Source organism: Vicugna pacos, chromosome 5, assembly GCF_048564905.1.
Source record: "Vicugna pacos chromosome 5, VicPac4, whole genome shotgun sequence".
NCBI classification, from domain to species: Eukaryota; Metazoa; Chordata; class Mammalia; order Artiodactyla; family Camelidae; genus Vicugna; species Vicugna pacos.
Genome location: NC_132991.1, coordinates 16,195,726 through 16,209,107, shown reverse-complemented (window position 1 = coordinate 16,209,107; position 13,382 = coordinate 16,195,726). Strand labels below are relative to the sequence as shown.

Genomic DNA, 13,382 nt, shown 5'->3' with positions numbered 1-13,382 from the left:
CCTATTGGCCATCTGTATGTCTTCTTTGGAGAAACGTCTGTTTAGATCTTCTGCCCACTTTTTGATTGGGTTGTTTGCTCTTTTGTTACTGAGTTGTATGAGCTGTTTATATATTTGGGAAATTAGGCCCTTGTCAGTCACATCATTTGCAAATATTTTCTCCAATTCCATAGGTTGTCTTTTCGTTTTGTTTATGGTTTCCTTCTCTGTGCAAAAGCTTATAAATTTGATTAGGTCCCATTTGTGTTTATTTTAGCTTTTATTTCTATTGCCTTGGTAGACTGAACTAGGAGAGCATTGCTAAGATTTATGTTAGAGAATGTTTTGCCTATGTTTTCTTCTAGGAGATTTATGATATCCTGTCTTATGTTTAAGTCTTCAAGCCATTTTGAGTATATTGTTGTGTATGGTGGGTGTGAGGGAATGTTCTAACTTCAGTGATTCACATGTGGCTGTCCATTTTCCCAACACCACTTGCTGAAGAGACTGTCTTTTCTCCACTGTATAATCTTACCTTCTTTGTCGAAGATTAATTGACCGTAAGTGTATGGCTTTATTTCTGGGCTCTCTATTCTGTTCTATTGATCCTCATGTCTGTTTTTGTGCCAATACTGTGCTGTTTTGATTACTTTAGCTTTGTAGTATTGTGTGAAGTCTGAGAGGGTTATGCCTCCTGCTTCATTCTCCTTCCTTAGTATTTTCCTGACAATTCTGCGTCTTTTGTGATTACATATAAATTTTAGGATTATTTGTTCCAATTCTATGAAAATTTTGTTGTGTAATTTGATAGGGATCACACTGAATCTGTAAATGGCTTTGGGTAGTATGACCATTTTAGCAATATTAATTCTTCCAATCCGAGAACATGGGATAGCTTTCCATTTGTTTAAATGATCTTTAATTTACTTTATCAATGTTTTAAATACTTAGGAATAAACCTGACCAAGAAAATAGAAGTTTTTTTCAAATTTGACAACAGTTCAGAAAAATTTTACACAATAGGCTAATAATGTTATGAACTTGAATAACATTCCTTCATTAATGTGACTTTTGCTATGTTTTTCTCAATCCACAGCTTATCTGCTCATTCTCTTGACATTGTCTTTCAAAGAGCAGAAGTTTTTAATTTTAATCAAGTCCAGTTTATCAATTATTTTTTTCATGGATTGTGTCTTTGGTATTCTATGTAAAAAGTCACTGCCATACCATGGTCCAACAATGCTATACTGCTTCAGAAGTGGTGCAAATACCATATATTAAAAATATCCTAGTTCTTCCCCCTAGTACCTTGTATCATCGCTGCCATTCATTTCACTTATGCATAAGCATATATAGACAATCGAATACATTGTTGCTATTATTACGTTGTACAAACTATTATTGTTAGATCAGTTAAGAATTGCTTAACTATAAATTTACTTTTATTCATTCATTCTCTAAAATCTTGCTTTCTTTAAGTAAATCTGATATTCTGACCTCTATCATTTTTCGTCTCTCTGAAGAACTTTCAATACTTCCTGAAAAGCAGTTCTTAAGGCAACAAATTCTCACAACTTTTGTTTGTCTGAAGAAGTCTTTATATTTCATCTTGACTTTTGAATGATAATTTCACAGGGTGCAGAATTCTAGGTTGGTGGGTTTTTCTCTGAAATATTTCACTCTCCTCTCTTCTTACCTTCATGATTTCTGCATGTAATTATTATTTTTGTTCCTATACAGATTATGGTGTTTTTTTCATGACTTCTTTCAGGGTTTTTAAATTTGCTTTTTTGATTTTCTAAACTTCAAATAAGATTTATCTAAGTGTAAATGTTTGGCATTTATCTTGTTTGATATTCCCTGAGATTTCTGAATCTGTGGTTTGGTATCTGACATTAATTAGGGGAAATGTTCAGTCATTATTGTTTCATATATTTCTTCTGTTCCTTTCTCTCTTTCTTCCTCTTTTATTTTCAATATGCATATTTTCCACCTTTTATAGTTTTTCCACAGTTTTTAGATGTTCTGCTCTGGTTTGGTTTTTTTTTCAGTGTTTTTTTCTTCTTTAGTTTTAGTTTTGGAAATCCCTACTATTATATTCTCAAGCCTAGAAATTCTTTCCTCAACTGTGTCCAGTCTCTTCATGGGCCCATCAAAAGCATTGTTAATTTTGTTATAGTGTTTATGATCTATAGCATTTCTTTTTGATTCTTTCTTAGAATTTCCATCTCTGTATACAATATCCATCCATTCTTGCATGTTGTGTAGTTTTTCTGTTAACACTCTTTATCCTATTAATCATATTTGAAAAAAATTTCTCATTTCGTAATTCCTACCTTCCTGCTACCTATGACTGATTCTGATGCTTGTTCAATCTCTTTAGACTGCTTCTTACCTTTCAGTATGCCTTCAGTGTTTTGTTGAAAGGTGGACATGATGAGCTGAGTAAAAGGACTTGCAGTAGCAAGCCTTTAGTACCGTAGTTGAAAGGTGTGGAGGGAGGAGGCGGGATCTGTAAGATCTCAGTCTTCTGTTGAGCTTCTGCCCTGGACTGTGAACTTCACCAGTACTTCTCAGTGTTTCCCCTCCTTTAATTGAACAGGAAGACTAGAGGGGGCCAGAGTAGGGTATTTCCCTGCCCCCAGGTCACTTAGGTTCTGGTAAGAGAATTTTTCCTGAGGGCAACCTTGGTTAAGAAAAGCAAAATGTTGGAGCTTATTTCAAAATGATTCCTTTTTTCCTCCTCCTGCTGGAAGTGTGAGGAGGTTTTTCTCTGATATTCGCCATGGGGACTTGGTACAGCTCCTGGAGTTATAACCCACACGAGTATGGGGGTACCCCGCCTCCACTGTAGGACTGGATCCCCTTGAGGTTTTAAATGTCAGAGTTTTTTTTTTTCACACTGAGCTTCTGGCAATTTGCCACCTACAGTTGAGGTGTTCCTACCCTGGCACTGGTTTCCTGGATGTTTCTGCTCTGATAAACTTTTATTCTCTGTATCCATCTGTCTCCCTTGCCAATTTTAAGGGCACCGGTTTGTCCCGTGACCTCACTTCTCTCACAAATCTAAAAAGACTTGTTGATTTTTCAGTTTGTTTAGATATTTACTTGTTGATGGGATGGAGTTGTGAGTTCTAAGCTCCTTACATGTTGGAGGAAAGTGGAAGTCTCCTGCTGAAAGTTTTTAAGCAAGAGAAGAATATTATGATTTGTATTTTAAGAAGCTCACCTTAGTGGTGTGTAGGAGAGATTAGCAGGTAGGAGATGGAGTAGTTCACAACTACCAGCATGCCCTGGGATACACACACCTGTGCAGGCGAAAAGAATTTGACTTTATTAGGAGTTCTACTCAATATCTTCTTTAGCTTATGAGATGTTCCTTCACATTTTATTTATGGTGATGAGGGTCACCATTCTGCCATCGTTGTGGCTGTGTAGTATTACCTGTCATATTACATTTACCTTCAGAATACTTGCTGTTTTCTAATGTAAGGCATTTATACATTTAAGACCTCATGTATTCATCCTCCTCAGATGTATTTGGTGTTTTTTGTTTGTTTGTTTGTTTTGGTCTTTACTGCTCCTTAGGGGCCTTTATTTATTTACTTTGTATTAAAGATTGAAATTCAAAAACATTAAATATCTTTTTTTCCCAAAACTTAGTCTCACATGTAGCATGTATAATGGGTGTAATGATCATAAGAACAGGGAAGCTGTAGTAATGTGTTTCTCAACCCTTTCGGCCTGATGTCCACTTTTCATAGTAAATATTATCTAGTGTTCTAATATTCTGAAACAAAATACATAGGTATATAATCATCTGTATCTGCCTATAATTTTTTAAAAATGCATACAACTCAAGCATAACATAGAGGAAAAATTAAAATTTTGCGAACTACAATAAAATAATACATCCTTTACAATGTAAATAGCTAGGAATGACTGCACTAGAAGTCAATTTAAGATAAGAGTGAAATGAATATTTTTCCATTTTCATTAGTGTGTAAATTTTAAAAATAAATATGGGGACGGAGGGGTGGGAAGGGGCTGGGATTTCAAAATGTAGAATAGATAAACAAGATCGTACTGTGTAGCACAGGGAGATATATACAGGAACTTGTGGTGGCTCACAGCGAAAGAGAATGTGACAATGAATGTGTGTATGTTCATGTATGAATGAGAAATTGTGCTCTACACTGGAATTTGATACAACATTGTAAAATGACTATAACTCAATAAAAAAAAGTTCATAAAAAATAAAATAACTAAAGTATAAAACTTTTAAAAAAAATGGAAACATAAAGCATTAAAGGAAGTCAAAATATTTTGATGAACAAGTTTCAATAATTCAATTTATAACAGTTATAACAAACCTACTACATTTTTTACAATGCCAGCACTTAGTTTTTTTAAACACAGACATTTCTTATTGAAGACAACTACATGGTGTCTATCATTTTATCACACAGAAATTCCATCCACTCACTATACTTTTCTAATGAATTCTACATGCAGATGCACATTTTTAATGTTGTTGGTACTATTCCTGTATGTTTGCTATTAAAATACACTAAACTTAAAAAAAAAAAACCTTAGCTAATTCCAAGTATCTCAAAGTGACGCTATTTGTGTTAAAATACCACTAAATCCCACTAAAATGGATAGTTATTTCAGTAATACTAGTAATTGTAATATAGCCTAACAAAAATTTTTCCCTTGTTAATTATTCTTTAACAGCTATTTTCATTAGTGTGGGTTCCTGGAAGATGATTGGGAATTTTGTGAGTTTGTGTGTGGGTTGTCACAGTGACAGAGGGATGCTGTTGGGCCAGTTGTCCTGGTGCCGAAGTTCAGTAGATCCCCTAGATGTCAGCCCTCATCCTAACCCCTGTCTGGAGGGCTTGATGCTTTTAACTCCTGATATTTTCAGAGACCTGGAGGACAAGCTCTCTACTGCAAGCATTTTAATTTGTAGCTTACTTTCTTTTGTCAAATCAGCTACCACTTGTCTGTCTGACTTCTAAACATTTATTGAAATCACTGATCCTCTGATGTTTTCCCTCTCATCTCTCTTTCATAGTGGATCTCTGCCCTTTTTTTCCCTTTGCTGTCAATTCTGTGGTTTCAGAGGAAGGAGAGGTCACCAAGTGATCCATCTGCTATGCTTAACAGTGGGAGATAATATCGCCTTGTAGAAGTTGTGGAAAATGTTTTAGGTGGCTTCAGTTGTTACATAGACTGGCTGGTGTACTGGCAGTGCCCGATTAGGGCTAGATCTGCTAAACACACTGCCAAGTTTGAGCCCATCCGAAATGCCAGTGGTACTCAAAGAGTTATCAGTTCATCCCAGTCTTGGATTAACTCAGTATAAACACTATGTTTAAACACTAACATTTCCTATAGCTATGAGTAATGTATAATCTTATTCATGACTACTTCTAAAGCTGAGCTTTTTGAAAGTAATTTGCATTCAGAAATAAAAGTAAAAACAGCATCATGGCTCCTTATTAAAATTTTGGAAGAGCACAGTGGTTAAATTGTTTTCTTACTCTGTAGTATTCAGCTTTGCTACATGCTTTTTCTTTATATTAACAGATATTTTGGTAAAAGGGCTCAATGGGATTGTAGAGGGGCATCAAATCTTAATGAACTTCATCAGCGATTAAGTGACATAATGATTAGAAGATTAAAGACTGAAGTTTTAACCCAGCTGCCCCCTAAAATCAGACAGCGTATTCCATTTGATCTTCCATCAGCAGCAGCCAAGGTGAGAACCTGTGTTTGACTGAAAGTCTTACTTGAAATCATTTTAAATTATACTTTGAAAAATTATGCATATCTCATATTTCACAGATGGAAAAGTCCACTTTCTTAAAATAGGTTTAATTAATAGAGGCATGTGAATTGGCTTTGTATCATTTGAAGAAGAGAGCAGGAAGAATTTAAATGTAGTTATCAAATAATGTGAAAAGATTTAGTATCTTGGTCATTAAAATATATATTTCTGCAGAATAGAGGAAAAGAAGCACTTCACTTGCAACATAGACTTAGTATTAAGAATTCTAAGTATTTGTAGGTTGTGAAACCCAATAATTAGCAAGAAGAGTTGTGTTTGTTGCTCTAGGATTTATTTTTTAGGTATGAGTAGCTGTCTTCTAGAATAATTTAGATGTAGCCCCCTGTTCTTGGAATCTTAAAAATCTGTGATCATGTTGTAAGATGTGGAGTTCAACATATTAGAAAACCAAAGTGTGTTTTACCTAATCCTTATCTACATTTACTTTTGGGGAGTAGGATGCTTATATATTCTTTGAATTTCTTCAAATCTGAACATAACTTGGTCGACAAAGACTATTTATTGCCTTGTTTTATCTTGAAAGTGTAGAGTAAGCATTTTATGAACACTGTGCAAAATATTGGTAAAGTAAGTAAGAATGATCTGATTTTCTGTTTCCACCATTTTAACATTACAAAAAGAAGAGCCAATATATGATTATATTACATTTTTCAACTAATATTCCCTAAGTCTTTATGCTTATTTAAATAAAGTCATACCTTTTAGTAAAATGTTTTGCTACTGTATACATTTTCACTACCATGCTCTCTTTAAGTTTTTGGTTTTACTTTATATTTTATTTTATTTAAAATGTTTCTTAAATTTTTATTTTTACTTTACAAAATGTTGCTCTGTAAGAGAAAGCTGTAATTGTTTAATTTATGGTGTGGGTTAGGGGCTTGGTTTTCACTCACAACTTGTCATTGGTTTTGGTCATTAGCACAAAATGTGACTGACCTATCTTCACAGTGATGTTTTAAAATGAGCACATTGGCAACTTTGGAAATTTTCTTTATATGTATACACACACACACACACACACACGTTTCTATATATAAAAAGAAGGTAAGTAAAACATGATTCATTATTGTATTAATTGCTCTCTTCTTTATGCTGAATTTCTTTTTTTCTTTTATTGAGTTGTAGTCAGTGTACAATGTTGTATCAGTTTGTTTTCCTAAACATTGCTATTTTCTTCTACATAGGAATTGAATTCCAGCTTTGAAGAGTGGGAAAAATTAATGAGAGCTCCAAGTTCAGGTGGCACCGAGACTGTCATGGGGTTGATTACTCGCATGTTTAAACAAACTGCTATTGCCAAGGTACTTATTGCTGGGCCATCATTTGTTTGTCTTGATACAAATTATTTAATGTATTTAATTTTTTAATTAAGCAGCTTATTTGCATACTGCATACATACAATATCTTTGCCATTTAATTTTTTAACTCTTTATTACAGAAAAATTCAGGCACATTCAAAGTAAACAGTAGTATAATGTGCAGCATTATTCCTGTTCTGTTCATACAGTGATCCTTTTCTGTGTATGGCTATAGTTTGATAAGGGAGTATATTTTACACTTTCTCATTTAAAGGACTTACATATATTCATCTTTGTTGTCAGCTTTTTCCATGGCTTTACTACATAATTGCTACAAATAATCTTTTTTTTATGGAAGTCAATCATTTTTAATTGATATTACATTGTTAGATCCCTACAGAGATACATGTGCTTATGTTCTTTTTGTCCAAAAGTACAAATCAGGGGGTTTTTAAATCTCAGTGTGTATCAAGTAAACTTACTACACATTGTTTGTTGTTTTTACCAGCATGGTTGAACTTATACATACTAATGAGTGTCATCCTTCTCCCAGTTCTGAGATTTTTTTATAGCATAATTTTTTAAAGAGAGGTTTATTTAAATATAATTTATATACAGTGAAATTTGTCCTTTGAAAATATATAGTGTGATGAGGCTTGACAAATATAGTTAGTCACCAGTACAATCAAGATAAAGAAAATTCCCATTACCTCCAAAAGTTCCCTCGTGCACCTTGGTTATTTCCCTCACACCTACCCTCTAGACTTCGTCAGTCACAGATCTGCTTTCTGTCGCTATAATTTTGCATTTTTCAGAATGTCACAAAAATGTAGTCCTATAGTACGTAGCATTGTGTCTGACTTATTTCACTTTGCATAAAGCTTTTGAATATTGATCCATGTTTTTGCATATGACGTTAGCATTTTCATTTTTATTGCTGAATGATATTCAAATACATGGGTATATAAATATTTGTATATCTATATTTATATGACAATTAAATTTCTTTACCAGCTAATGGCCATTTGGGGTAGTCTCAGATCGGGCTATTATGAATAAGCCTGTTATAATCATTCATGTACAAGTCTTTGTATGGACATATTTTCATCTCTTTTAAGTAAATTGATGGAACTGGAACTGCTGGGTCATATGGGAAGTGTAGATTTAACTTTATAAAAAGCCACCAAGTTGTTTTTCAAAGTGCTATACCATTTTGGGGGAGAGTATAGCTCAAGTGGTAGAGTACATGCTTAGCATGCATAAGGACCTGAGTTCAATCCCCAGTACCTCCTCTAAATATAGATAAACCTAATTACCACACCCCCCAAAAAAACCAAAAACAAAGACAAAAAAACAGCAAAGTGTTGGCATTCCCACTGGCAACATATGAGGGTTCCAGTTGTCCTACATCTTTGTCAGCACTTGGTATTGTCAGTCTTTTTAATTTTAGTTATACTTCTCGGTAAGCAGTGGTATCTAGTTATTATTTTAATTTGCCTCTTCTTAATGACTAATGATATTGAGCATATTTTCATGTGCTTTTTAGCCATTCATTTTCTTTTGAAAAGTGCTTGTTCATATCAAGCCCATATTTATCTTGGGTTGTAAGAGCCCCTTGATATATTTAGAAACAAGTTCTCTAACGTATATGCCATTTGCAAATATTACTTCCAAGTCTCTGGCTCCCATTTTTATATTCTTGACATTGTGGGTTGTTGGATTTTTCCCCCCCTTAACAGAGGCACTGGGGATTGAACCCAGGACCTCATGCACGCCAAGAACTCACTCTACCCCCCAACCCCAACATTATGTTTTTACAGGACAGAAATTTTAAGTTTTGAAACAGTCCACTTTATCAGGTTTTTAATTTTATGTTTTGCGGTTGTTGAGTCCTAATTATTTTTTGCTTAATCCATGTTCATAAAGATTTTCTCCAGTGTTTTTTCCAGAAGTGCTATAGCCTTAATTTATAAATGTAGGTCAGTGAGCTTTTTTGAGATAATTGTTTTATGTGTTACAGAGTAAGAGTGGAGGTTCAGTTTGGTTTTTGTTTTGTTTTGTTTGCATATGGATTTTTAATTGTTTTAGCACTCTTTGTTGAGAAGACAATTTTCCCCTTATCAAGTTATCTTGGCAGTTTCATAAAAAATCAATTGGTTATATATGTGTAGATTGTTTCTGAACTCTATTCTATTTCATTGAGCTATACATCTGACCTCACAGAATACTATAGTTGCTTGATTACTCTACCTTTGTAAGTCTTAAAATCACATAGTGTTTGCCTTTACTTAATTCTGTTTTAAAATTTTGTGTACTGTAGTTCTTTTGCTTTTCTTTATGAGTTTTAGAATTAGCTTCTTAAGTATATACAATTTTGATTGGACTTGTTTTGAATCTGTAGATTAATTTGGAAGAATTGACTTATTTTAATTGAGATATAATTGACATACAATATTATATTGGTTTCAGGTCTATAACATAATAATTCAATTTTTATATATATTGCAAAATGATCACCACAGTAAGCCCATTTAACATTCATCACCATATATAGTTACAAAAATGTTTTTCTTGTGATGAGAACTCTAAATATCCATTCTTTCAGCAACTTTCAAACATGCAATACAGTATTATTAACTATAGACACCATGCTGTACATTACATCCCATGACACATTTACTTCATAACTGGAAGTTTGTACCTTTTGACCTCTTTTACATGTTTCACCAACCCTCTACCCCTTGTCTCCATAAACCATCAGGCTGTCTTTTGTATTTGTGAGCTTTGGGGATTTGTTTGTTTTTTAAGATTCCACATATAAATGAGATCATACAGTTTTTGCCTTTCTCTATCTGACTTATTTAGCATAATGCCCTCAAGGTTCATCCATGTTGTTACAAATGGCAAGATTTCCTCCTTTTTATGTGTCAGTGATACTCGTGTGTGTGTGTGTGTGTGTGTGTGTGTGTCACATTTTCTTTATTCAACCATCGATGGACACTTAGGTTCTCTTGGCTGTTGTATAATGCTGCAGTCAATATGGTAGTGCATATATCTTTTCCCTTTAGTGTTTTGTTTTCTTTGGATAAATACCTGGAAGTGAAATTATATGGTGGTTCTCTCTCTTAATTTTTGAGGAACCTCCATACTGTTCTCCATAGTGACTGCACCAATTTTTATTCCCACCAGCAGTGCACAGGGGATCCTTTTCTGCACATTCTTGCCAATATTTGTTATTTCTTGTCATTTTGATAATAGCCATTCTAACAGATAGGTGGTATTGAGAACTGACTTCTTAATACTGTTGAATCTCCTGATCCATGAGAAGAGTATCTCTTTTACTTAAGTCTTCTTTAATTTCCCCCAGCAATGTTATCTTGAATACATTTTGTTAGATTTATTTCTAAGTATTCATGTCTTTTTATGCTCTTGTAAATAGTATTTAAATTTCTACTTTTTCATTGCTAAGTATAGAATTATTATTGATTTTTGTATATTGACCTTTTATCTTGTAACCTTGCTGCACTCTTATTAGTTCCTGTGACTTTTTTGTAAATTCTTTGAGATTTTCTACATAGACATCATTTTGTCTACACATAAAGCACTTTTATTTCTTCCCTGTAATCTGTATGCCTTTAATTTATATTTATTTATTGCCCATCACATTGAAGGAACACAAGTATAAGTTTGGTAGGACTGGACAAACTTGCCTTGTTGCCAGTTGTAGACAGAGAACATTCAGTCTTTTACCATTAATTATAATGTTATCTTTAAGATTTTTATAGATGACCTTTCATAGGTTGAGAAAAATTCCTTCTTTTCCTAGTTTGTTGTGAGGAGAGATGAGATGTGGATTTGTTTCCTTTGGCAGATAAGTGTTAGGAAGCAGGTAGAAGCAGATAAGAAGAAAGCAGATAAGAAGAAAACAGCTAAAATTTAACAAAATTAAAAAGACTGAGCATAGGCTGTCACGACAGTTCACAATAATATGGGATTCTGACCCAGGGAGCCCATACTCATTCAAAAGCTTTATTTCCATTGGCCTCTGTCAGATACTGACTAGGAGATCAGAGAGCACCCCCATTGGTGGAGTTCAAGCATGATACCCTGAGTACTTCTAGGACCCTCTTCTCACACTGATCAAAAGCCTTGTGCTACTGTAGGAGAAGCAAAGTCCCCCTCCCCCAGTCTGCAAAGCCCAGTCCAGGATCAGCTGCTTTTGGGGTTTCAGTAGAAATAAAATGAAACCCTGAGGGGATGAAACCCTATTGAAATCAGGACCTTATATAGGACAGAAATCTGTTACTGATGGAGGAATCTCTCTCTTGCCCAGGATCACCCACGGTTACATGACATAGTTTGGTTGCCTTAGGGTAGAGGGGCAGAAACACCAGGAAAGCCTCATCTCTAAGACTCAGCTGAAGCAAAGGGCCTGCCTTATATTGACATGCTACCTGAAGAACAAAGAAATCTTCTGCCCCCTACCATGAACTTAACACTGAGAAACCATCAGGATTAATCTACTACTGGGGGAGAGACATCCTGCTATAGTGCAGGCGTGCAAGAACTGCCAAAAGCTGAGAGTGCAGCTAGAAGAATTCTTAGCACACACTTTCATGAGAGAGAAGCGTCCCGTTGTTGAGGGAATCCCAGTTTGTGGTGCACTAAAGGTAAATGTAACAACCTAAATACAGCTCAATACTGATAAGATTGTCTCAGTCCCTCCCATACTATCACCCTGATAGGAAAAAAAAGTATGCCCTTTTCTGGGTGTAAGTATCATTTATCTCACTCTATCCTGTTCTATACAAAATTTCTAGCATTAATGGAAATTATGAACTAATAAAAGCAATTAAAAAAAACTCATCCATTATCAAAGATAAAGCCAGATGGAAAAATAACTCAGATTGTAGAACTATTAGACAAGGACTTTGAGAAAGCTAGGAATAGTATGTTAAAGGAGCTAGAAGAAAAGATAAACAACATAAATGAAAAGATGGAAAATTTCAGAAGAAATATGAAAACTCTAAAGACAATAAAATAGAAATGCTAGAAATAAAAAACATAGTATCTGAGGAAAAAATTCTTTTACTTAGCTTATAAGCAAATAGTTGAGACAAAATATAATCATAAAAAGTCTGACTGTCCTAGATATTTATCGTAGAGAAGTGAAAATTTAGATTTACATAAATACCTTTACAGAAATTTATTTGTAATAACCAAAACTTGGAAACAACCCACAGTTCCTTCAAACAAATTTAATGGAATACTCAATTAAAAGGAATAAACTGTTGATAAGTGCAACAAATTGGATGAATCGAGAAGCATTACACTAAGTGAAAGAAAGCAGTCTCAAAAGTTTACATACATCACAACACATTTTTATAACATTTTCAAAATGATAGAATTGTAGTGATAGAAAATATCAATATACCAATGTAGTTTTCTGGTGTTGATATTGTTCTTTGGTTATATAAGAAATTATCACTAGTATTATCAGGAGAAGCTAGGTTCAGGATACATAGGAACTCTCTATTACTCTTGCAACCTCTCTTGTCTAAACTTATTTCAAAATAAAAAGTTTTTAGATATATATGTATAGTGGACATAATAAATTAATCTAATGACAGAAAAAATTGAAGTTAATCCAAAAGAAGGCAGAAAAGAAAGAAAAAGGAATAAGGAACAACTAAATCAAATAGAAAACAAAATGGTAGGTTTAAATACAGTTTTGTCAATAATTGCATTATATGTAAACTCCCTAAATCCAGCATTTAAAAGGCAGGAATTGTCAGATTGCATAAACTGTATGATATCTATAAGAAGTTCTCTTTAAGTATGAAGGCTTACAGTTAAAAAAAATGGATGAAGACAATTAATCAAAAGAAAGCTGAAGTAGATACATTAGTATGAAATGATGTAGGCTTTAGAACAAAGAATATTCCCAGGATTAAAGAGAAGACACATAAAGATAAAGGAGTCAATTTGTCATTTAAAGATAAAGGAGTAAATTCATCAGGAGTTATTCATCTAATAAAGGAGTCAATTCATTATAATAATATGACTAAATGAATAAAATGAATAAATATGTCCATATCTATTAACTAAAACTAATAACTAAAACTTTTTTAGAGAACAGAAGGGGAATAAATACCTCCCAAATAATTTTATGAAGTGGGATTATTCTGATACCGAGACCAGATGGACACATCAAGAGAACTACAGACACATATCCTTCATGAATATAA

The 13,382-nt window shown here is 33.7% G+C and overlaps 1 protein-coding gene across 3 annotated transcripts in view; it reads left to right on the top strand.

Annotated features, from left to right (window-relative positions):
- ZRANB3 (zinc finger RANBP2-type containing 3) overlaps positions 1–13,382 on the top strand; it is a 199,843-nt gene that overhangs the window by 118,951 nt on the left and 67,510 nt on the right. For all 3 annotated transcript variants that reach the window (XM_072960898.1, XM_015243277.3, XM_072960900.1), the window contains exons 7-8: positions 5,575–5,746; positions 7,021–7,137. In XM_072960898.1, the coding sequence (XP_072816999.1) occupies positions 5,575–5,746; positions 7,021–7,137 (289 nt within the window). The remainder of the gene's footprint in view (positions 1–5,574; positions 5,747–7,020; positions 7,138–13,382) is intronic.